This window comes from Tursiops truncatus, chromosome 15 (genome assembly GCF_011762595.2).
Source record: "Tursiops truncatus isolate mTurTru1 chromosome 15, mTurTru1.mat.Y, whole genome shotgun sequence".
NCBI classification, from domain to species: Eukaryota; Metazoa; Chordata; class Mammalia; order Artiodactyla; family Delphinidae; genus Tursiops; species Tursiops truncatus.
Window position 1 is genome coordinate 54210305 of NC_047048.1, and position 16091 is coordinate 54226395.

At 51.3% G+C, this 16091-nt stretch overlaps 1 protein-coding gene across 1 annotated transcript; it reads left to right on the forward strand.

The window, feature by feature from the left end:
* Window positions 1-1728: 1728 nt before the first annotated feature.
* On the forward strand, window positions 1729-13017 carry LRRN4 (leucine rich repeat neuronal 4). The gene is made up of 4 exons (XM_019941448.2): window positions 1729-2389; window positions 4213-4417; window positions 9973-10110; window positions 11625-13017. Exons 1-4 carry the CDS (start codon window positions 1729-1731, stop codon window positions 12868-12870), a joined length of 2250 nt encoding a protein of 749 aa, XP_019797007.1. The 3' UTR covers window positions 12871-13017.
* The last annotated feature ends 3074 nt before the right edge of the window (window positions 13018-16091 follow it).

Below are 16091 nucleotides of genomic sequence, written 5' to 3' on the forward strand. Positions count from 1 at the left end.
ACCCCCCACTCCTGCCGCTTTTTCCTTCCTATAGACTGGGGTACCTTCCACTTTGGGGGAAGGGGGCTTCCTCCTCATACCAGCTCACCATTCAGCCTCCAACCATCCCAGGAAATGGGAACCACCTGGCAGGAGGATCAGATTCCTGGGAAGTGATGGGGCTGACTCTGCCCCACTGCCCCCATTATCCCTCAGTGCTCACCTTGTCCTGGAAGAGCGGACTCCCTCCATCTCTCAGGCCTGGGAAAGGCAGCTGGCTGGCTTTCTGGCTGGAGTAAGGCCAGGTGAAGATGGGGGAGGGTTGGGGGGAGGTGCCATGCCCGGAAAGGGGCAGGGGCAGGCCCAGGAGACAGGCAGTGAGAGTTATTGGCTAAAGACCACAATATCTCGGTAGGGAAGGAGGGGCTGCAGGGGCTGGGGTATCTGAGGATCCCTGGGTGGGTGGGGCCAGGGCCAGGGGCGTCTGGGAAACAGACCTCCTTCTGAAATTCAAAGTTGAGCTGCTAAGCTACTGGCTCCTGGAATCTGTAAGACAAAACTGAAGACTGTAGACCGGCATCCAAGGCTGCCACACTCTGAAAGGACAGCTTCCAGGTGAGTATGACACACTGCTGGACACATGGACTCCTAGCCTCAGTTTCCAGGATCTTTTTCACTGCCTTGACCCCCCAGCTAGCAAGAGGGAGGCCCTTTCCCTGGAGCCAGGGTGGTTGCTCAGGGACTTAGCAGTCAGCAGAGAGAGCTGGAGCAGGAATGCACACCTGCAAAAATGAGGGGATGTCAAGCAGTGACCTCAAGGTCAGGACCTAGTTGGAAGTAGCTCTGACACATCCACAGCAGCCCGTGGCTGCCTGATCTATCCCTACCTGATCTCCCAGCTGCCCTGTGCAATCCTGGGCACTCCAGAAACTCCACTTCTAGCAGCCCTCAGTCATCCCTTCTGGGCAGGGCTGACCTCAGGAACCCTAGCTTTTGTTGGGACCAACATGGGATGAGGAAATACTTGACTCCAGGTTCCCAAGCCCCACAGTGGTCTGTGGGCTCCCTTCTTCCCTGAAGGCAACCCTGAGTGTCCTCCCAAGAAAGAGATCCCAGAATTTAAAGTGTGACTTGCAAACTAGTTTACAGGCAAACTGGACTCACCTGTGGCTCCGTAGTCTAAGGGGGAAAATTGGGGCAACTGAGTGTCGTTGGAACAAATAAAGTCTTCCTTAAGTCCCATGTTTATTATACCCCAGCAGAGCTCCCTCCAGACTGAGGCCATCCACTGGCGTGTTACTAATATACGTTTATGCAGCAGCGTCTGCACACCTGGGGAGAATTTGCAAAGAGAAAGGTCATGTTCCCTTCCCCCCAGAAACTCATGGGATGGGGACAAGCAAAGGGAGAGGGTTACTGGAAAGTTCAGGGGCAGATAAGGGAGGCCTTCCTCAAGAGGTCACCTGTGGGTGGAAATCCTCGAGTGAATGAGAGGGAAAGGCAGAGCTAGGGGAAGGAAGGGCAGGAGGTGCCGCGGGGTACATGCGGGAGATGATGGGGCAAAGCAGGCAGGGACCAAGTCACCGCACATCTGGTGACGCGGGGAAACAGCTCTCGCCCTTCAGGGAACATCCAGGCTCTTCCTAGGGAAGAGGCGGCGGGGGGTGGGGGCGGCGCATTTGCCCCTTCGTTCGGCGTTTCCAATACATTTAATGGGTTGGTCCGCTCTTCTGTCTGCAGCTAAGCGCCATGTGGTGGGATCTGCTGGTGCTGCTGCTGCTGCCGTGGACGGCACCGCGCCCGAGCCGGGCGGGGCCACTCCAGAAGGCCCCAGTTTTCCAGCTCACTCACCAGGGCCCCTGGGGGAGCGGGGCCGGCAACGCCACGGTCTCGCCCTGCGAAGGGCTCCCCGCCGCGGGAGTCACGACCCTGACCCTCACGAACCGCAGCCTGGAGCGCCTGCCGGGCTGCCTGCCGCGCGCGCTGCACAGTCTCGACGGCAGCCACAACCTGCTGCGCGCCCTGAGCGCGCCCGAGCTCGGTCACCTGCCGCGGCTGCAGGTGCTGACGCTGCGCCACAACCGCATCGCCGCGCTGCGCTGGGGCCCCGGCGCGCCCGCGGGACTGCACACGCTCGACCTCAGCTACAACCTGCTGGAAGCCCTGCCGCCGTGCTCCGGGCCCGTGCTGCCCGGCCTCCGAACGCTGGCGCTGGCCGGGAACCCGCTGCGGGCGCTGCAGACCGGAGCCTTCGCCTGCTTCCCCGCGCTGCGCCTGCTCAACCTGTCCTGCACCGCGCTGGGCCGCGGCGACCACGCTGGCATCGCCGACGCTGCCTTCGCGGGGGCTGGTGGCGCGCCCCTGGCTGCGCTCGAGGTCCTGGATCTCAGCGGCACGTTCCTCCGGCGCGGTGAGTGCGGGCGCCGGGTGTCGAGCCCGAGGGGCTGGCGATCTGGGGAGAAAGGGCTGTGAACTTCCTCGAGGGGCGCTGCCCCTGGCGCCTGCTCACAAGACCACTCAAAAAGACCCGCCCCGAGCCGAGGGCACCCTGTTCGAAGCGCCGCACCAGGCTTCATTCCTTGAGTTCCAAGAGGTGGGGACTATTATCTCCGTTCTGCATGTGAGGGAACCAGGGCACAGAGAAAGAGGAATGGCTGGCCCGCAGACTCCCAGGTCATTAGCGGTGCCTCCACATCCGAATCCAAGCGTTCTGGGTCCAGAGCCCACACTTTTAGCCTCTCTGTTCTGCTCCCCAGCAGAGCTGGTCAATGCTTGTAGAATGGGGAGTGGATGCAGCGCTTTGGGGCTGATGAATGGAAGAACTTGGTACCAAACATTTAGTTAACGTGAAGCACCTGATGCTCAGAGGATGCATTCATTGATTTCTATTCAGTTGGCTAAAACTCTTTCTGTGAATGTTGAATCCTTCAATAAGACACAGGAGGGAGGTGAGAATACCTGTTTTCCTGTACTTGGCATGTTCTGACTCTGATTCACAAGGTTGGTGTTATTTTTAAAAAAACACTTCTCATCTACACAGTAAGTCTCCTACATACGAAGGAGTTCTGTTCCTAGAACATGCTCGTAAGTCCAATTTGTTGGTAAGCCCAACAAAGTCAGTCTAGGTACCCAACTAACACAATTGGCTATATAGTACTGTACTGTAATAGGTTTATACTACTTTTCACATAAATAATACATAAAACACAAAAAATAAAACATTTTTAATCTTACAGTACACTACCTTGAAAAGTACAGTAGTACAGTACAACAGCTGGCACACAGGGGCTGGCACCAAGTGAACAGGCAAGAAGAGTTACTGACTGGAGAAGGGAGAGGAGGTGGGAGATGGTAGAGCTGGAGAATCATCAGCAATAGGAGATGGAGGGTGAGCTGCAATTTCACTCACGCCTGACGTTGATGGCACAGGTTCTGGTTCCTTGCTGGATTCAATTCTATCTACCCTCTTAAAACAAAAATCCAGTGATATCTGGGTATTAGCTCTTTTTTTCTTATCATAGATGACACGGTAGCACTGGATTGCATTCTGAATGGCTGCTGCAACCTTCATGTACTGTTCTACATTCCAGTCCTGTGCCTCAAAAACTAACAGCGCCTCCTCAAATAGAACTAACTTACATGATTGGACATGCGAATGCATGTTCGCATCTTTGAAAGTTCACAACTTGAATGTTCGTATGTAGGGGACTTACTGTAATCACCTGTTCCACCACCGACAAGAAAACAAAGAACAGGAAACAGGAGAAGGGGCACCCTAGTAAATGGAGAACCCATGGGCCTCCTCCTACCTCACTCCTCCTCTCCTTCCTTACATTCCTCAAAGATTTCCCTTGCTCCTAGTAGCCATCAGAGTAAAGGCTGGGGTACTTCTGTGAGGGGTTTAACAAGAGGGTGGGGCAACAGTGGACTTGGAGACAGTGTCCTGGGGTCAAGCCCCACCCTGTCCCTTCCCCACTGTGTGGCCTTTCGCCAGGCATTGTCCTCTGGGGCCTCAGCCACCTGGGGCTGGAAAAGGAATAACTGGTCATCTCCGAGGGCCCTTCCAGCTGAAATGGCTCATGCTTCTGAGATTCCCAAAGCTGCCCACTGTACCCATGCTCTGCAATGACCTTCACCACTCACCTTGTCACTCTCATTGTTTCCTTAATCCCGTGCCGGCCTCCTGGGTTTATGCCTTCCCAGGTAGTGGGCAGTTTCCCCTCTGTGTTTCAGTTCAGTCAGGATGGATCAGAGACCTGCCGAAGCTCACGTCCCTCTACCTAAGGAAGATGCCCAGGCTGAACAGCCTGGAGGGGGACATTTTCAAGGTGACCCCTGACCTGCAGCAGCTGGATTGTCAAGATTCACCAGCACTTACCTCTGTCCATACACACATCTTTCAAGACACGCCTCTCCTACAGGTCCTTCATTTCCAGAAGTAAGTGTTCCTGAAGCACGTGACTGATTTTTGCCCATTACACTAAGTTGAATAGGCATAACTATTTTATAAGATAAACCAGACCTTACTTTGCCTTCCACTGCTCCTTCAACGCCTCGCTGGGGTCTTGTTCCTCCGCATCCTTCGGGTGATATGGTGGGCACATCCTAGAGAGTCCATCCAGCCTAAAAATCAAGCAAATCAGTCCTGTCCAGAGTAATGTTAAAACTTCAAACTCTCATGCATGTTAAGTTTCCTTTAAGCCCAGGATGAGAAACTTGCAGTGAGAAGAGGAGTTGAGGGCATCAGGGTCTTCTCTATTTCTCCAACCACCTGCTTCCCCATGTGTTTATGCAAGTCAGCAGCCCCTTCCAGGGCTTGAGCAGGTCCTACTTGCATTGGGACCTGGGGATGGTGCCGTCTGGCCCAGTGGATGTCCCAAGTATCTATATCCACCCTCCTTCCCAAGAGCAACTACTGTTCTGACTTCTAGCAGGAAGGGCAATGTCCCTTTGAAGATGATCCCAGGCCACCTCCTTTCCTGTGGGCCCACAACTGGGCCCTGGGAAGCAAGCACTGTTGCCCCACCATCACTCTCAATGTAGCTACTTCTCTTTTTTCTCTGCTAGCTCCAGAGTACTCACTTTGGGGCTTATCACAAGGGAAAAGGACATAGAACATGCAGAGCACTTAGCTCAGTGCCTGGCACATTGTGTGTGCTCTATAACATTAGCTAAGATCATCATGGTGGTTGTGATGAAGGTGATATAATGATGACAGTGATGGTGGTAATGGTAACTCTGATGATGGTGAACTGGTGATAGGATGGTAATGGTGATGACGATGGTGGCAGTGGTGATGATGTGGATGAGAGTGATATCATCTCTGGCTCAGACTCCTCTTTTGAGCTTCAGACTGATGCAGCATTATTTAAGGTTATCAGATACGGAACCAAACTGCCTGGGCTCAATCCTGACTTCACCCACCACTTACTAGCTATGTGAGTTGGGGCAAGTTACCTAATGCTTCTGTGGCTCAGTTTCCTCATCTGTGAGATGGGGATAATGATCAAATCCTCCCCCACTGCATTGTTGTGAGAGGAAATGTTTTGATATGTGCCTATAACAGCACCTGGCACAGAACAGGAGGTTTGTATTATTACTACTGGGCATCTCCACTGGATGTCTCATAGGTCTTTCAGGATCTAGCACACAACTAGATACATGAGCCTGGAAATCATGGAAGGCCTGGGCTGGAGATCCCTAACTGAGCACCTTCAGCACAGAGATGGTGGAGGAGGCATCAGGTGATGACGGTGGCTGCTGATGGGGATAGTGGTGAAGGCACCAGTAACAATGATGCTGTTGAGGGCGATGGTGGTGTTGATGATGACAGCATGGCCCTTGCTTTCAGGGAGTGCACAGTTCTGTAGGCAGCGGACATCTGCCAATTGTCATGATATGCTGGGATCAGTAACAGAGGCACACACCATGTACCGTGCTATAAGGCAAGTGGGGTTAACGATCAGCTCCAGCAGACTGGAAAAACATAATTGATCCATATCTTCAACGGTGAGTCCAAACTCACCAGGTGGAAAAGGCAACCTAGACCCCAAGAAAAGCAGGCATACCTGGGTCAGAATTGGTGGCTGCTTCCTCTCCCTACGCTTCTCAGTTCGCTGCAATCTGACCACCCACTTCAGCTTCATGATTGAATGGGACCAGTGGCATTTCAGCTTCTACATCCAGTGGACACTTCTCTATCCATTGAGCCCCTTGTTGAGTCTTTCCCCCTCTTGACACGCTCTCCTTGTCCTCAGGATGTTGCCCTGGTGCTTCTCCATCCTTTCTGGATAGGCCTTCTTAAGGTCATTGGCTATTTCCACTTCTTACAACTTTTTGGCATGTCATTTCTCACCCTACATGCTTCCTCTAGCATTGTCCCCACCCCCTTGTCTGATGCCGTAGGATTTGGCAAAATGTGGGGTGTTGGTGACATTCGTTCTCAGTGGAGCCAGATGGGAATGGGTTGAAGAGTCAGTGCAGGTGTAGATGGATCTTAAGGTTGGCTCCCCAGTTACCAGGTCCAGTCTGGTCTCCATTCCCAATAGCTCCTGTGCCAGCCCTTCCTACCTGCCCTGCAGGGCAGCTGGATATCAAGTTCTCCTCATTCCCTACCCCAATAACCGAGAGCCTTCTAATCGGTGACTCCACCTTCAGAGGCCCACATGTTAGTGCAGGAAGTCTCAAACGTTTCTGTGCCGTGGACTCCTGTGGCATTCTGTGAAGCCTATGGGCCAGAAGAATGTTCTGATATACATAAAGTAGGGTATGTACGTAGGATTCCAAAGAAACCAATTATAGTTAACAAAATATTTTTAAATGTGTGTTTTAGGAATATATGTGTGTGGGGTGTGCTTCTTTATTTAACACCGTAAATAACAAAATCCAGCAGCACGTCCAATAACTTCCATAATTTTGATGATTATAAATGACAGAAAACTACTGAAAAGTGATATGGAAATATCTGTGATTTGTTGGTGATTCACCTGTGATTTGCTGCCTTCTTTTGCCACTGTAGCAAATGGTAAATTTCAGTTAGAGGTTTGTGAAAGTAAAGAAGTAATATTCTCCATCCAAGTTCACAGACCCTGTCTCCAAGGACTTCAGGTTAAGAACCCTTGTAACCCAGTCACCATATTCAGCCAAGAGGTCTGTCTAAATTGTAATCTGATTGAGTCTTAAGCCAAATGAAAACCTTTCCATGCTTTCCGTGGCTGGAGGGAAAGGTTTAACTCTCTGGCTGGCTCAGCCCAGGCCCCCACTGTACCCCACTGTGCTCCAGCTGGGGGAGGAGCCACTCCCAGAAGGCTGGGAGCTCTCAAGCCTCTGAAGCTCATTAAATGCCCGCTCCCCTGCTGGACCTTCTTCCCTTCTCAGCCCACCTTGCTTCTGGCTCTCCTTAGCTCACCCACAGCCTCCCCTGGGAGGCTATCTGTGATAGATGCTGGGGGACGTGTGCGTGCCCTGGCACAGCCAGCACCCTCTGAAGAGGGGGTGGCACCCTCCTGGCTGCTCTGCCAACCCAGCATGCCCAACGCCATCCATAGTCCTCTCCGACAACACTACATGCAGGAGGGAGACGCCTTTGGCAATATAGCAGCAAAAAAAGAGAAAAGGGATTGTTTAGAGGGCAAGGGGAAACTTCTTCCACACTAGGGCTCTGTCAGTTCAGATGCAGAGAACACCTAGGTGCCATCATGCCTCAGGACATGATGCAGGGTCTCCCTCAGCATGCGGATGGCAAATGCAGCTTGTCTTTATCATATGCAGGTTGCACTGGATGGCAGAAAGGGCTGTCAGTTAAGGAAAAGACTCCTTTTCCTTATTTATAAAATGAGTGAAATATTGGGAATTCCCTGGTGGTCCAGTGGTTAGGAGTTGGCGCTCTCACTGCCGGGGCCCAGGTTCAATTCCTGGTCAGGGAGCTAAGATCCCGCAAGTGCAGCCAAAAAAAAAAAAAGAGTGAAATATTATCTACCTCATGATCAATGAGATAATGTTACCTGAACCACTAAGCAATGTTACTTCCCCCAAAATATGGTAATCCTTTTCCTTTCCCCTTCAGGCAAAAAGAAAAATATTTCTTTTGAAAGATGAAGTGCTAAGTAAACTCCCATCCTAAGATTTCTACTCTATCTCTGTGAATCCTGCTAAAAGCAAGCATTTGCATATATATATATATACACATATATGTGGGCACAGCTTAAGTTTCAATATAAATGGCACACACATATATTCAGTGCTCCACAGGGGACAACTGTCAGGTGCCCACTGGCCAGGAGTGTTAGAGCAGATCTGGGTGGTAGGTCCTTCCTTGCCCAGAACATCTGCATCTCCCCCAGAGCAGGAGGAGAAGGTGGATGTTTCCCAGGCAGATGGAGAAAAGCCAGCCTTTGATCAGAAGAGGCCTGTAGATAGAGTGTAACTCCTGTTGCTCATGATGCTCAGATTATAACTGAGAACATGTACAAGAGGCCAGGAGACTCCAGGAGTTGAGACAGTTGAGGCCAAACGCTCAGTGAGGCTCTGGGCGGAAAACGCAGAAAACCAGGAGAGGACCTGCCACTGCTAGGTGTGGTACATTGTTTGCAAAAATGGCCCTGATAATTCCTCCCATCCCTGTAGACACACCCCTTTGCAATGTACTTTACAGCTCCTCCCATCAGGAAGTAGAGTCTGTTCTCCACCCCTTGAAGCTGGGCGTGGCCATGTGACTTCTTTAGGCCAGAGGGACATTAGCAAATGTTATACAAGCAGAGACAAAAGCAGATGAGCAAGTTGGGGCTCGCCCTCTCTTGCTGGTGGGGACTGGTCCACCACCATGTGCACAAGCCTGAGCTAGCCTCCTGGGTGATGAGAGACACATGGAGAGTGGTCCCAGTAAACCCAGCTGAGGCTCCATATATGGGAGGCCATCCTAGATCTTTCGGGCCCAGCTGAGCTGGCCCAGACCATAAAAATCACTGAGTCAACCCACAGAATCATGAAAAAGAATAAATATTTATTATTTTAAGCTAAGTTAGCAAGCGCTAACTGATACACTTCAGTGAGGCATCTTCCAAAGGTCTGGTGTTGAGTGCCATCAGATGCAGTTCAACTGCAATAGTATACGTTCAAGAGTGTTCTCACTGGGCTTCCCTGGTGGGGCAGTGGGTGAGAGTCCGCCTGCCGATGCAGGGGACACGGGTTTGTGCCCCGGTCCGGGAAGATCCCACATGCCACAGAGCGGCTGGGCCCGTGAGCCATGGCCGCTGAGCCTGCGCGTCTGGAGCCCGTGCTCCGCAACGGGAGAGGCCACAACAGTGAAAGGCCCTCGTACCACACACACACAAAAAAAGTGCTCTCACTAATTAAGAACTTGTGACTGGTCTATGATAACAATATCTTACTTTTTAAAAAAATATATATTTTATTTTATTACTTATTTATTTTGGCTGTGTTGGGTCTTTGTTGCTGTGGGCGGGCTTTCTCTAGTTGCGGCCAGCAGGGCTGCTCTTCCTTGCAGTGTGTGGGCTTCTCATTGTGGTGGCTTCTCTTGTTGTGGAGCACGGGCTCTAGAGCACAGGCTCAGTAGTTGTGGCGCACGGGCTTAGTTACTCTGCAGCATGTGGGATCTCCCTGGACCAGGGCTCAAACCAGTGTCCCCTGCATTGGCAGGCAGATTCTTAACCACTGTGCCACCAGGGAAGCCCAACAATATCTTACTTGTGTAGAGATTTATATTTATAAACACTTTCATCATCACAGACTCTTTTTGATATAACCAGCAGGGAGGATTGTCTCCATTTGTTATGAGGGGTGATACTGACTGGGTTAGGTTTGTATCCCTACGGATGAAAAAAAAAAAAAAATCCAAGGTTATTAAGAGTTTGCTCAAAGCAATATCATCTAGCACCTAACAGAATGGATTTCCCATAACACCACCGTGGCTCTCTGGGTATAGTTTTGACCTGATTGTAAAAGACTGACTTAATAGATTTTTGTGCATTTCAGCTGCAACTTGAGTTCCTTCCCTCCTTGGAACCTGCATTCCTCCCAGGCCCTGTCCATCAACCTCTTTGGTAATCCCCTCACTTGCAGCTGTGAGTTGTCCTGGCTCCTCATGGATGCAAAGAGGATTGTCCTAAGCAGGTAACACATTTACAAAGCAGATGACTGAGGGGTGAGGGCCTGCCCTCCGGAGCTGAAGTTCTCACAGCTCATATCTTGCTCACGTAACCATGCTGGACAGGTTGGCAGTGCTGGGTGGGGCAGCCATTCCCCGTGTAGTCACACTCAAGAACCCAGGACATAGAGACTCTACTTCCCTTCCAGTCAGCCAGAGGGGCAGAGAGCGTGGAGGACCCCCGACTCAGGAGGTTTTAATGGGCCAGGCCAGGAGGTGGAGCTCACTACCGTCACTCACATCCCATTGGCCAGATGTCACTTAGCAGGTCACGCCTACTACAAGGGAGGCTGGGAAATGTAGTCTAGCTGTGTGCCCGCTAGGAAAAGCAAGTAGGAGAAGTAAAGAGCTAGCTTGTCTCTGCTAAAGCGGAGTTATCATTGCTTATTTTACAAACGAGCGAATTGGGGCCCAAGGAAGAGAGGTACTTGCTTAGATTCACGTAGCCGCTGGGTGGAGGAGGCAGGATCTATACCGTCTTCCAAAACTGTGCTCTTAACCACTGGGCCCCACTGAGTCCCCAAAACGGGGCCTGGCCTCTAAGTCCAGGGCCAGTGGGCTTATAGAGCTCTCTCGTGAGACAGGAGAAAAAGAATTCCTATGGAGACTTCCCATTGGCTGCTGGCTGGAAGAGTTGTTTTGCAATGGGGAGCCATGCCCAGGCTGGCCACCAGGAGAAGATGGGGGCTAGGGACATCTCTGGTCTTGAGCACCCTCAAACCACCTCCACCAGCTAATCTGTTCTCCCTGCAGCTCACTTTGAGAGCCCTGTCCTGTGGGGTTCTTTTCTCACCTCTCACACAAGCCTGGATATCAAGTGGGGCTCAGTCTGCCCCCCTGACCCCTTCATGTTGCCTCTGGCACCCAGGCCCTTTGCAGTGAAGGGTCTTGCTCTGGTATGAATGAAAAGGTTGAGAGTACTTACTACTGTTGATTCTGGCTGTTACTTAACCTCTTTGTGTTTCTACCTCCTCATCTGTAAAATGGGGATAATATTGCCTACCTCATGAGGTAGTGCAGACTAGATTGGTTTATACAGTGAAGTGTTAGCAATAGTCCCTAGCATGCAGCAAGCACTCAAAAAATGTTAGCTAGTATGAGTATTGTTACTAGTACTCACCACTAGGAAGCAGACAGGTGAGAATAAAATGGCAGACCACACTTAGAGCATCTGGACTGCCCTTCACCGGGCTCACCCTGGGTTTTGGCTCTGCATTTACTAGCCACGCTCTCTTGGGCAGTTAGTCCCTCTTTCTGAGTTCCCATTTTCTTCTCTGCACAATGGGAGTGATGAGGGGAGCCTCCTACACAGGTTGCCCTGAAGGTCACTGGCGTGACCCACGTTGCATGTGTACCACATGGTACCTGTCAGATGTGTCACAAGGTTTAGGAGAGGGATTATCTGCACTGAGGACTCAAAGCCCAGCACAGAAGCAGCCCTGATGCCAAATACCTTCTAACCAATTGGCCTCCCCTCTAGGGCAGCAGACACTGTGTGCACACCAGGTGCAGGATCCAGTGGCACCTTCTCAGCCCCTCTTTTGCTGTCCCAGCTGCCAAGTGTGTGCCATTCGGACCAAAACACCACCTTCCTTGATTCCAACCCACCCTCCTCAGTCTTCTCCACCCACACACCATCTACACAGGGTCCCTCCACCCTGCGGAGAACAGTCCCCTCTACCCAATGTGCAGGAGGCCGACACAGTGTCACCAAGGTGCCCTCCCTCCCTGTGGATTCCCCCACACAAGCGGCGGGGCCACGGCACAGCCTTGCCGAGGACGGGGCCGTTCCCTCCACTACTGTCTCTCCAGCAAGTTCCAGCAACTCTGGCAACCCACCTAGGGCTGCGAGCACAGCCGGGACAGAGCACCAAGAAGAACATGCTGCTCAGCTTGTCCTGGAACCTACTATCTCAGCTGCCTCCACCCCATGGGCCAGCAAACACCCTGGTCTCTCCCCTATCTCCCGGAACCCAGGGAGCACGCCTCAGCCCGCCCGGGGGACACGGGCCACCCCGCGGGCTCCCCACCCGCCTCCTTCCGAGGGCGGGATTCCGGTCCTGCTGCTGGACGACTCCAGTGAGGAGGAGGAAGAGAGCGGGAAGGAGGAGGTGGGGGCGCCGGCCCGGGATGAGCCCTGCGATTACCACCCCTGCAGGCACCTCCAGACGCCGTGCGCAGAGCTGCAGCGGCGCTGGCGGTGCCGGTGCCCCGGCCTCAGCGGGGAAGACACCCTCCCGGACCCCCCCAAGCTGCAGGCGGTGGCCGAGACCACTGACACGTCGGCGCTAGTGCGCTGGTGCGCCCCCAACTCGGTGGTGCGCGCCTACCAGATTCGCTACGCGCCCGAGGGCCGGCCAGGGAACCAGTCGGTGGTGGGGGACGTCTGCGCCACCGCGCGCCAGCACGCCCTGCACGGGCTGTCGCCGGCCACCGCCTATCGCGTGTGCGTCCTGGCGGCCAACGGCGCGGGCCTGAGCCGGCGCGGGGCGTGCGCCGCCTTCAGCACCGGGCGCAGCCCAGCGCTCCTCGTGGCCGGGCTGGGTGCCGCGGGCGGCCTGCTGCTAGTCAGCACCGCGCTGCTGGCCGCCGGCCTCTGCCGCCGGGGCCGGACGCCACGCTCCCCGAACCGCCGTACGCAGCTGCTGGCCTACCGCAACCCCGCCTTCGCCGCCGAACCCGCGCCGCCGACCCCGGCCTCGCTCCCGCGGGCGCGCGATCGCTGAGCACCCGCCGCGTGCGCGAGGAGAAGGCGGTACCCGGTCCCGAACGGCCGGTCGGCCCCGAGCGTCTCTCCCTCGGGCGAGGCCCGCGCTCCTCAGGCACACGTGGCACTCCCCGCGCTGAGTTCCTCATTCCCGGGAACCTCTCTGCCTTCCCTTCCTGCTGCTTCTCTCTGTTCCGAGAAACGTGATGGTTCATGCTGCCGGGCATCCCTGTGTGTGGTTTTATTGGGGTTTTTCAGCAGTCAGTGCCCCTCAACGTCCGGTAGAATAATTAGAATTGTGTGTGGAAGTAGGAAGAGAGAAAACAAATGGCGCAATGCGGCCGCTTTTCTCATATTGGAAGCGACATCCTCAGGTCATTTCAGAGAAGTTCCCTCATGGTCAAGCTCTGGTAAGGGTTCTGTTACTAAAGGGAACGACTCCAGTGGATTCTCAACCTGAGAACCGGTTATGTTCCCTGAGGCTTTGCGGGTTCATTAGTTCATTTCAGGGTACAGTAGCAGGTGTGCTTCTAGCTTTAAACTGCAGTCTTTAGGGAACATCTGTGAAACACGGGGAAGGCTGTCCTTTCAAACTCGGTTTTTGCTGCATTTCACCTATGTGAACTCCTTTTTTAAGGAAGCATAATAATTAATAATCTCACTTTCAGGAAACTTTTTTTTTTTTCCGGTACGCAGGCCTCTCACTGTTGTGGCCTCTCCAGTTGCGGAGCACCGGCTCTGGACGCGCAGGCTCAGCGGCCATGGCTCACGGGCCCAGCCGCTCCGCGGCATGTGGGATCTTCCCGGACCGGGGCGCGAACCCGCGTCCCCTGCATCGGCAGGCGGACTCTCAACCACTGCGCCACCAGGGAGGCCCCAGGAAACTTTTTTTTTTAAGAGAGAGAAGAAATAAAAGGAAAACCTCAAGGCTCTGGCAAGAGGCCAAAGCATTTCTCTGCTCAAATTGCATCAAACAAACCTTTTTTGTATGATTCGTATCTGACTGTGGGCTATGTCTCACTACACCTTTTTTTTATTTCTATACAAACTTAGGGGGGAAAGTGACTTTATTAAATTAAAATGGGGGACATATACCTAGATTTTAATTTTCTACGTTAGCATTTATGTAAGTTTCCTGTGGCCACCGTAACAGGTTACCACAAACTGGGTGGCTTAAAACGACATAAGTTAATTCTCCTACTGGTCAGGCCAGAAATCCGCAGTCAAGGTATTAGCAGGGTTGGTTCCTTCTGGAGACTGAGGGAGAACTATTCCACGCCGGCCCCCCTCCCCCCACTGCCCCCACCCCTCCACCCGTGTCTGGTGGAAGCCAGCAATCCTTGGGTTCCTGGGCTTACAGGTGCATCACTCATCCATGCCTCCTTGTCTTGTGACAGTCTCTGTCTCATGTGTCTAAACACCTCCCCCCCTTTTTCCATTCTTTTCTCCAGGCTTACTGATATATAATTGACATATAACATTGTTTAAGGTATACAATGCAATGATTTGATACTCCTATATATCGAGAAATAATTAAAATAAGGTTAGTGAACACGTCTGTCACCTCATATAGTTATCTTGTGTGTGTATATGAGTGTATGTGTGGTGAGAACTTTTAAGATCTTAGCTACTTTCTAACAGTACGGTATTGTTAACTGTAGTTATCATGAACTTGTAACTGGAAGTTTGTACCATTTGACCACCTTCACCCATTCCCCACCCCACCCCCTACGCTTAGGGACCACCAATCAACTCTGAGTTGCTTTTTTTAGATTTCACACATGAGATCCTACTGAATTTGTCTTTCTCTTTTTTCCGTTAGTATAATGCCCTCAGGGTCCATCCATGTTGTTCCAAATTGCAAGATCTCTTTCTTTTTTATGGTTGAATAATATTCCATTGTATATTTATTTTTTCTTTATCCATTCATCCAGTGACACTTAGGTTGTTTCCATGTCTTGATTACTGTAAATAATGCTACGATGAACATGGAGGTGAAAATATCTCTTCAAGATAATGATCTTATTTCCTTTGGATATGTACCCAGAAGTCAAATTTCCCTCTTCATATAAGGACACTAGGCAGTGGCTTAAGGCTCACCCAAATCCAGTATGACCATCCTAACTTGATTACGTCTGCAAAGACCCTATATCCAAATAAGGTCACATTCACAGGTATTGGGGTTAGAACTTGAACAATATCTTTGAAGCACAATTCAACCCACAACAGCATTTTACTTCTATTCCAAGAAAAAAAATCAAGTTTGATTCCCATGTATCTTTTGTTTCCATGACATGCTGCAGCACAAAAACCATGCTGCAGAAACTAAGCATATCCAAGTTTGACCTGAATAACTGAACTGTATTTCTAGGTGAAGTTTTGAAAAGGCTTCCCAAAATTCTGAGGTGGATCCCTAGTTTCATCAAATATGTAACCAAGAGAAATAAGACTGATTTAAAAGATACCTACCAGCTCCAAATTTAAAATTGCAAGGCAGAAGTCCTAAACATAAAAGCCCTCAGGAATGTAGTTATATTATCCCAATGCCTTTTTTAGTTTAATATCAAGATTGAGGGACCTTCCCTTGTGGTCCAGTGGTTAAGACTCCACACTCCCAATGCAGGGGGCCCAGGTTCGATCCCTGGTCGGCGAACTATGATCCCACATACCGCAACTAAGCCCGCATGCCGCAACTTCTGAGCCCATGCGCTCTAGTTGCCTGAGTACTGCAACTAGAGAAGCCTGCGAGCTGCATCCAGAGAGCCTGTGCAGCGCAAGGAAGACCGAAAACAGAATTAATTAATTAATTAATTTAAACAATATTCCTTAAAAAAAAATGATTGAGTCTGTTATGTGGAGGCATCAAAATGAATTTGTCTTGCTTGGAGTCTGTATGCATGAATATACACTCAAACATACCTAATACAATTTCAAAGTTTTATAGACCAGCAGAATTTACGTCTTATAGCAATTCAGTATCCAAAAACATACAGGTTGACGTGGAAAAAGTCTATTAACCAGAACCAGATTAAGACTTTGATACTAAAGAGACTAGGGACCCAACCCGTAAGTCACTCCAAATAGTATCAACACTAGACCATAAATAAGCATAACAAGACACAAAATTCTAATTTTTCCCCTACTTTATTTCAAGTTCTCCCTTTTTTAAACATCATTTTTGTGTGCTCATACTTTGCTAGTGCTGAGACATGGTCAACGTGCCTCTTGGGTGGTCCAGCA